Below are 9669 nucleotides of genomic sequence, written 5' to 3' on the forward strand. Positions count from 1 at the left end.
CAGCAGGCAGAGCCCCTGCCAGTGCTCCTGTAAACCCAGGCTCTGTGCTCCTGCCACTCCCGGCCCCAGGGCACTGGTGTGGGCCCTGTGCTCCTGCTCACTACCACTTGCCCCCATCTATCTCTGCTGCCCTTCTCCTGCTACTTCCCCATCTCTCCTTCCCTCTCCCCCCTGCCCCTCCACCCCCTGCCACTCCAGCACCACATCCCAGCTGCTCCTGTGGTACTGGCACTGCAGCTGAAAATCACGTGATGCCAGAGCATGGCGAGGGGAGTGGGGAGATGGGGGGTGGGCAGGGATATGGCTGCAGCAGGCAGGAGGAAAGGGTAGTGAGCAGGTGTGTGGAGCACAGCGACAGCTGGATGGGAGCATGGGGCCCATGCCAGTGCACAAGGGCCAGTGCTGGCAGGGCCCAGAGCAGGGCTGCAGGAGCGCAGTGTCTGGGCTGCCAGGGGCTCTATGGAGCTGGGCTGTGCTGCTCAAGCAGGGAGCCAGCCCGGCTTCATAGACATATAGACATCTTTGACAGGCAGCCAAAGGCAGAAAAATATTCATTTTCTAAATTTTTTAGGGGCCCCATGGGCCAGACAGAATGGCCTGGCGGGTTGGATCTGGCCCACGGGTCGTATTTTGCTCACCCCTGCTCTAGAGATTGTTGGCTTTTGCCATGGCAGGCTCAGCATGGCTCCCTTCCCATTGCCTGGATTTTGGCTGCTGTGGCACAAAGACCCGCTGGTCAGAGATCTGCTTGGTAGCAAGCCAGAGGAAAAAAACCCTTAAAATCTGGCAGTTCCCAGCCAGGAAGCAACAAAAAGATAGGGGACTGAGGAGACATGCCAGTTCAGCATGTCTGTTACGTGGCTTCCACCTGCACAGCTCCAGTGAGGCATCAGTTGTACTCTACATCTGACTTCTCATGGCAGCCACCGGGGGAACAGCAGGGCAGCCTTCGCTTGCTGTCTCTTGGGGATGCCCCCTCACTCTACATATATAAAATGCTACGGTTCCTGCTAGTGGTGGTTTGCATTTCTCACAGCAGTTAAGACAAACCAAGCCCAGGGCTTTAAGTTTATGCAGAGAGGGCCTCAAAGCACAACAGGTACCAGCTGGACTTTTGGTTCAATTGATTAAAGACATAGGGATCAGTCTGGGAAATTCTGATCCAGTTCAGCAAAATTCAGAAGTTTGAGCGGTATGGACTCATTTCTAATATGAAAAGTATAAAATAGGACACTATTTCTAATGGCTCTTCTACCCATGGGGCTCCAGCTGAGAGAAGGGGAACAAGACCCTGCTGTCTTTCCCACAGACAAATGAAAAGGTGAAAAATAGGATTCCTAAGAAAGGAAGTTTAGCCTGAATAAGGCCTGAAGGATCCCACCTGCTTGCTTAGGAATAATATCTCACCAGCATAAAATAACACTAGTAATTTCTGTGGAGTTTTGTTTCATTGCTAGCTTCAGCCATATTGATTAGCAGAAGATGAATGCTGTAAACCATAACCATGCATTTCATTTTTGCAGCCTCCTAGGCACCACACAGACTATTCAATAGTCCTGTCATGCAGGAATAAGAGAAACAACTCTATCTAGTGGCCAAAGTGAGAGGCAGCAGGTTATGCTTCTAACTCTGCCACTGAGTTGCTATGGGAACTTGGGCAAATTGCAAATCTTTTGGCATTTCATTTTCTCCTGCTGAGAAACTGGGCTAATAATATCTATCCACCTCTTGTCAAGCACTGTGAGGGCTTTGGATGAATGGAGGAAAGTAATGGCATCATGTTCAAATGGCCTCCTGCCTACTTTCCAAGGTGAGGTCACACTTCGTTCCTAATGGCCACTAAAATAAGCATGTTAAATAATGACATACCTGGCCGCAAGGTACACTCATAGGAATGCAGGTGGGCTATTCTCCTAGGGTTGTTAATGTAGAGTGTTGCTCTGCACTGCCCAAATACCTGAAACAATACAAATATGTACTGTAAGCGTCCTGGGCCCACCAAGTCTGATAGCAAGGGAGGAAAGTGGCAGAAAAGTGCCGGCCTCAGGTCTGTGGCACTAAATGCCTCCACCCTACTAAAGAGATCCTGGATAAGTACAATGCAGTTCATGTCAGTTTATACCTCTTGAATAAAAGTGATTCTGGCACAGTCAGTTCATCCTGTCTGTAGCTTTAAGGCTAGGGACAGAAGTTACGCGTACATTTGTAACACAACAGAAATTCAGTGCATGTAAACTGCTTTCAAAATGGCCGAAACCAGTTTAAGGTAAACTTGGATGGATGTAGTATTGGACTTAACTGATTTAGGTTAAATCAGTTTACTGAACTTCTGTCTCAGATCTCCTCTAGATTCAAGTTAACTTACAGTCCCCCAGCATCCCAGGACGCTTTGCACCACCCCCACATCACCTTCCCCACTGCACCACTGGGTGGGCTAGCTAGTCTTGGCCCAAGCTGGTTTGCTCCAGCTGAGCAGGGAGACATGCTCTGTCCTGCCCTCGCTTTTGGCCTGAGCCCTGGTAGGCATGTGGCTGCTTTTCCGGAATCAAAAGTGAATGTCTGTTCACTTGCTTATCAGTTCAATCTATGCAGTTTAGACTTACCTGTGAAGATTGAATCAATTCAGCCTTGGGCTTTTTGACTGTCTGTAGTTAGCCTAAATGTTAACAAACATGAGGGACTCTGCGTGACCCCCAGCATTCCCACTGGTTGGAACAAGGCATCAGTACAATGAGCTTCTGGAATCTGTTGGTGAACAACGTCTAATGGGACCACTGCGGATCCTAATGGAGAGGTTCTGGCCTATAAAAAGTGGATGGTCCAGGCTATGTTCAGTGCCTTATAATGCCAATGACATTTTTAGTATATCTGATGAGCATATTAATTAGTTTTTTGCATTTCAGATTTACATTTAAAAAATGAAAACTGCTTGATGTAGATTTTTTAATGAAAAATCTGGTAGTTTTTCTTTCTATTCTTTCAGGGCTGATTGTATTAGGTTGTCATAATAAAAGAATTAAAATAAACTCCAAATCACATGTTCTATAAGATGAGTCTCTTTCATTCCTCTATTGCTAGACTAGTTGAAAAAAAAAAAAGCTTTATGGAGTTGCTATAACAAAAATAAACACTGCTCTAACTGGAATATTTGCCAGTAATGGAGAATTGAATCTGGTTGAAAAAAATACTGAAATTTCAAATTTTTTGAATGTTTGTCTACTCTATGAACTGATTTGAAAACTGCAAAAATAAATTCATAATTTAATTTTTTCACAGTATTTTGATTGATTCCTTCCCCCCCCCCCAATTTTCCTGCTTACTAGAAATGTGTGTGGAGGACATTTTCTTCATTCAGTGGTAGCTGAGGCATACACATACATTTACACATATGCTTAAATATAAAACCAAAGTCCTTACAGTTTCATGTTGGGGTCGGGTTTGACAATTCTTCCACAACTTTCTGCTGAGGACGTGGCATTCAGTTTCTGCCACGTCCAAGATGAGATAGAAAACAGAACCACTGGTTTCCTAAAAATAAGGAAGATAAAGTTTGACTCCTAATTTAACTTAGCACAAAGCAGAGAGGAATAAAGAGAAGGGATGGATACCTATTAAAAAGTTCAGATGATTGGTTCATATAAGCACCCAAGTAAATGGAAAAATTTGTGGGCAAATCCTTAGCTGTTGAAAAGCAATACATGGAAGAAGAGGATTTAGCCAGGTAAGAATAGGCTCTGTTACAGTAATTGTGATGCTTCTGACCACCAAAGAAACATGAGTTATTACCTGCATTTGCACACCTAAATTTGATACCCCGCTTTCTCTCTGATTAATGGCCAGAGACCTGCACATTTACAAAGACTAAAGTTGGTATTTGTTATCTGAGCTTCTGTAGTGGTCACCTAAGCATTCTGAATATAGAACATTTAAATTATACATTGAGCATTTGCAGGTATCAAATTTAGGTGTGATTAGCCCAAGTTAATGCACATTAAGGGTGCACATGTGTAGACACATGCCCATAATGCACATTAACTGAGGCTAATGCACATTAAAGCATCTTGTGTAGTTGGGCCCAGACTGTAGGATGTGTCAAAGAATATTTGTCAGCCTCTGTAAATGTCAGTGTTTCATAGCTCAGCCTGGCATTTGAGAACCAGACTCATTACTTTTGATTATGTCTTAGGTTAGGAAAAAATATCTTATTGCTCTTTGATTAATGCTATGTATCTCTGATTTAGTTAGTCTACAGCAGTTTTTCTCAATCTCTTTAGATTCAAGATACCCCTCTTTAGACTCAAAACACCCCAGGGAACCTGTCAGCTCCTTTTTCATTTACTTTTTGACTATAGAAAATCACAAGAGCAATTCTTCTCTTGCAAAGAACTCAGAAAGACAACAGGTCAGAATGTTTTCATCACTATAGGTTCCTATTTGAAATCTCTGGATTTATCTTGTGATTTATCTTTATCTTTATCTGATTTATCTATCAGTGCTAACATTATGTGGCACCCTGTGGCACCTTTGAAAGAATCGCACAGCATCCTAGAGTGGTTGCAGCACCCTAGTTGACAGTCACGTGGTCTTCAAGATATAAATGTTCCCTGCTTTCTCTCTGATTAATGGCCAGAGACCTGCACATTTACAAAGACTAAAGTTGGTATTTGTTATTTGAGCTTCTGCAGTGGTCAGCTAAGCATTCTGAATGTAGAACATTTAAATTGTACATCGAACAGATGTATTTGTGATCAGTCTATGTTGGTTGTTAATTGTGTATACTCAGCTGAACCAAGAAGATTGGTTTTAAAGCACTGGGGAATTTGGCAGTATTACAAGGCTTAAAGAGAATCAAACTGAACCAAAGTCCTTGTATTTCCCTCTTCCAGGCCTCCCATGTCAGACCAGCACTTATACTTAGACAGGGTCTGAGTATATGGTACAACCTGTGTAAGGGTTTTTTATTCACTTTCAGAGGCATCAGCCTCCACTGGGGAAATGATAGCTCAAGATTCAGTGCTGAGCAGATCTCAGAGGATATCATTCTTATTTTCGCTCTTACAAGACTATTAGGAAGAGCCTTTGGTATCTGCTCAGCATTGAGTAACACCTGATGCCTGTTTTCTGAGGAGGCTCTGGACCCCTCACTTTGATGCTGCTGACATCAAAGCCCCTAGCCCAATCTTTGCTGAAGAGTCCTGGAACCAGGAGGGTTTTAGTAACCATAGGGCAGCAATTTGGGGTGCATACAGATATTTAGGCAGCCTGTTGGGGAGGCACTCTGACTAGGGCGCTTTACACAAAAGTGCCGTAGTTAGAGCATCGTTGGGGGTGGGTGAGGGGTTGGAACCTGTCTACATCAGACCTGGCAAGTGGGCAGAGGCACTCGAGCAGCCTCCCAGGAGGCTGCCAGATCGTTCCTCTCACCAGCCCCACCACCCCCTGCCAGCTGGCAACAACTATCAGCAACGGCTGGGGGGCAGAGGATGGACCCCTCACCATGCAGCCCCCCAAACTACCCCCGCTGGGTTCTTGGGAGGGGTTGGCCCTGGCCCATGTGCCAGGGGAAGCTCCTTTCCCCTCCCATTCCCTGGATAAGCCACTTGACAGCAGCAGCCTCCTCACTGCCATGCTTAGAGCTGGGGTGGGCGGGGGAGACGCAGCCCCCACCTTGCAGGCTTGGCTCATAAGGCCCCAGCAGGGGTAGCTGTGGGGGCGAGGTGAAGAGGGTCCATGTGCACTAGCAGGGCTCCCTCCCATCTTGCCCAGCTGCACAGGGAGGAGACAGCTTTTTCTGTCTCCTCCCTGTGACAGCCCCTCAGAGGCCCTGGGATGTGGGCAAAATGTCCCAAAATTAACCTTCAATGCAAACCTGTACGTAAGTTCAGTAGGGCACTCTACCCTAGAGCCCCTTCATCTGATACTACATTAGATGAGTGTTCACTTTTCATGCAATCTGCCATTTTTAAAGTGCTCTGCAGCCCTGAACATTCAAGTTATGGCTTCAGAGCACTTTTGGTGGCTTCATTACACACAAAGTGTAACTTCTGTACACACCCTTGAAGTAGGCAGGGGGACATGCCACAAAGGAAAGGGAAATACATCTCCAAAGCTAACAACAGTGTAAAAGCTAGTGAAAAGCTTATCACTGACGTGCCTTGTTCAGCATTTCCTGTGACTTACAGCATCCTTGTGTCAGGGACTAAACTCTCATTGACTTCAATTACAGCAATATTGAGCCACAGTTTGCTTAGGGTAGAAGTCATTTTGGAAAAGTTGTCATCCTAGCTATTGGTTGAGAAAATGAGGTGAGGGAAGAGGAGAGAATATATTTTTTCTATTGACTGACAGCAGAGAGTCAATTCCTTGAATCTTTTTGAGGAACAAAGGCTTCCAAGGGCTCTATTAGCATGTTTGAATATTCATGAACTATTCAGATACACATTATATATTCCATTCCCACAGCAGCACCCGTGTGACAGAAGGTTCAGCTGATCTGTTCTGCTATTACATGTTGTGTTGGGGGCACCTCCTTTGGTATCTTTTGTAAACAAAGGAAAATAAGAGTAAGTTGAAATAGAAAATAACCAAACAAAGCAAGACACAAGCTGTGCCTTAAAGGAAATACGGGAAATGTCAAGGGATGCGAGCAAGGGACCATATGTAGAATAGAGCTCCAGATTGTCCCTTGTGTAGTATCTGGAGGCTTGTGATTTGGAAACAACCCGTTATTATTTACAGAAACCTGTGTACAACTATTTATTGTACAGAGGTGATAGTTTACTGCTGCCTTTGTGGTGCCTGTTTCACCACCTGTAAGTCCCTGACCTCATTCAGCATCTCATGGGATAACAAACTTCCTGGACCCTCTGTGTGTCCATGAGTTCTTACTCTATGACCATTTTGTGCTGCAATGTTTGGCACAGGTGAAGTGAGAAGGACCCACAAACGAGCAAGCACCTCCTGGGCCATCCGCACAAGTTCTGATATGGGTTAGAGTAGCCCAGCGTTGCTCTAATTCAGGGGTGGCCAGCCTGTGCCATGCATGCCACAAGTGGCATGGGCAGCCTCTGTGGGAACAGGCAGCACAGCAGCAGATAGGGCAGAGAGCAGAGCAGCGGATCAAGCTAGGCATACAGGGCGAGGAGTAGAAAGGAGAGCAGGAGATTGGGATCAGAGTGGCACGCGGAGACAGCACGGGGCTAATTTGTGACACGCCTGCTGAAAAGGTTGCCCATACTGCTCTAATTTATGCCAAGAGTAGTAGGCCCTAATGGGTCATGTCCAATTGGTGATTGCAAGAGCACACTATGCTGTAGCTACACCCACAGCCTACCCATCAACAGCTCTGATATGCCTCTGATGATGAGGCCAGTTCAGCAGATAGCGCAGGACTGGGTTCTGCTGTTTCAGTAGCAGCTGAGAGTGCCTCCAGCAGAGAAATTCTCAGCAGGCTTGATCCAGTTACTTTCTAGGCATTTTTGTCCCACCTACGCTGTGCAGGGATCTGGAGGAGTAGAGAATTTGGCCTTAAGCATGCTGGAACATGCATGCATATTTATTGTCAAGGGTTCTGATTACTGAGGGTAAATCTAGCCACAGCACCTTCCTGCGCAGATTGTTAGAGAAGCTGGGCCCTAGTTAGGAGAAATGGTGACAAATCCTAACACGTGGGAAACCTTTAAATATTCAGTATTGCGTCTCAGCTTCTCTGATGCCACAGGCTGTTTGCCTTAAAACAATGCAAATGAACACAGAGAGAAGCTTATGTTAGTGAACAGCCGCATCAGGGAATGTTAATGACATGTTTGGATAATGCTTAGCACGTTAGACCATTATACACATTATAGGCTGGCATCACAAAGATTCTGGCTGGGACTCCAGGATGCTATTGCCATGCAAACTTTCACAAAAAGAGAGTGAGGTCATTATATTTTTTAAAAAGAAAATCCAACGTGGTGTTTGCACGTGAGATGGTTTCTAAGCTGTTTTGGTAATTCAGTCTTTCCTAAGTGCCCAGTTGCAACGATTCCCTGGGCCCAGTTCACGGTTGTCTTGCATCTGGTGTATTCATTTACCCTGGGCCAGTTGGGTGCAAAATTCTGTTGAACCTGAAGTGGTGGGGTTTTACCCCCACTTTGCACAGAAGTGCGCAAGGTTCATCGCAGCAGAGAATCAACCTTGATGCTCCACTCCCAGGTGCTCAGGTAGTTCATGCAGCTATTTCTCCAGGTTTGTGTGCAAGCCTGGAACCCCATAAACCTGTAACTCTTTACATGTTTGAACATAGGGCAGCAAATCCCTCCACCTGCAAAACACCCAGAGCACAAGAGGGTTGCTTACCTGGGGGTGTTCCAGGATGCTGAAAATTCGATTCAGCCTAAGCACATAGCCCTCAGTTCGTCCAGTGTTGATCTGGCCCAGAGCCGCTTCTACCGCTGACTCCACTGTTGAGTCATTGCATTCAGGGAAGAGGAAAGGACTTTGCAGTTCCTTCACAGGAGGAGAGAAAGCCTGGGAGCACAGTGCCTGTATGCCAAGGAAAAGCAAAATAAGCAGGGCCATTCTGCATAAAAACTTGCTGCAAGGGATTGCACTTGGAAGTCAGGACAAGGAAGCCAAGGCTAGCCCACAAGAACAGATTGTTGGAATGGATTCAGGACTTTTTATACCCATAGTGTCCCATTTATATAGCCTACTGACCATCACCTTTCAACTGCAGACAGGGCAACTGCAAACACTAAGTCAATGATTACAAGATAGTACATAAGCCATGCGGCTGTTTATAGATCAAATTGTGTTCTTAGTTGGTTCTGTCTTGTGTGGAATTCATCAGGTAGTTCACCTCGGACAGTTCACCTCGCTGATTTGTATAGGACAGCAGGCACTACACAGAGAGCTGGTCCAGATCTATTAATGGACCAGCTGTGCTCCCACTCAAGTCAGTGACAAAATTCTTGCTGGTTCTACCATCTTGGTAGCTGATTTTGCACTTCTCTTGTTAAATTAAATGTGCATTAATGACAGTGCTCAGCCTCCCTGGGATATATCCAGCTGCCGGGCTTTGAGAGAGAGACTTTGATTTGGATTCATCCTAAAAGTTGACATAGGAAAAAAAGTCATAGTTTCATAGTTTCACAGTTTGTAGGGTCAGGAGGGACCTGAGCAGATCATTAAGTCCGACCCCCTGCCATGGCAGGAAGAACTACTGGGGTCAAACGACCCCAGCATGGAGTACATCTAACCTCCTCTTAAAGACCCCCAGGGTAGGAGCCAGCACCACTTCTCTTGGAAGTTGGTTCCAGATCCTAGCCGCCCTGACCGTGAAGTAGCGCCTCCTGATGTCTAGTCTGAATTTACCCTCTGCCAGCTTGTGACCGTTATTCCTGGTCACTCCTGGGAGTGCTCAGGGGAATAGGGACTCCCCCAATACCTGCTGGTCCTATGAGGAGAGGCAACGGGACCTGAACCTGTTCAGCCTCCACAAGAGAAGGCTGAGGGGGATCTAGTGGCCTTCCTGACTGCATCCCCACACTGCCGGCCCATGTCCATCTTGGCATCAATGATGACTCCAAGATCCTTTTCTGCCTCTGCACTGATGAGAAGGGAGTTCCCCAGCCTGTAGGTATGGTGCTGGTTCTTCCTCCCCAGGTGCAGCACCTTGCACTTGTC

At 46.0% G+C, this 9669-nt stretch overlaps 1 protein-coding gene across 1 annotated transcript in view; it reads right to left on the reverse strand.

Annotated features, from left to right (window-relative positions):
- The window catches only part of FETUB (fetuin B), a 35148-nt gene extending 26479 nt beyond the window's left edge, over positions 1–8669 (reverse strand). Inside the window, exons 1-3 of the mRNA XM_019503370.1 lie at positions 8341–8669; positions 3418–3528; positions 1870–1957 (exon numbers count right to left, since the gene is read on the reverse strand). Coding sequence (XP_019358915.1) covers positions 1870–1957; positions 3418–3528; positions 8341–8562 — 421 coding nt within the window. The 5' untranslated portion in view covers positions 8563–8669. The remainder of the gene's footprint in view (positions 1–1869; positions 1958–3417; positions 3529–8340) is intronic.
- Between the last annotated feature and the right edge of the window lie 1000 nt (positions 8670–9669).

This window comes from Gavialis gangeticus, unplaced genomic scaffold (genome assembly GCF_001723915.1).
Source record: "Gavialis gangeticus isolate Ggan-Ray unplaced genomic scaffold, GavGan_comp1, whole genome shotgun sequence".
Classification (NCBI taxonomy): domain Eukaryota; kingdom Metazoa; phylum Chordata; order Crocodylia; family Gavialidae; genus Gavialis; species Gavialis gangeticus.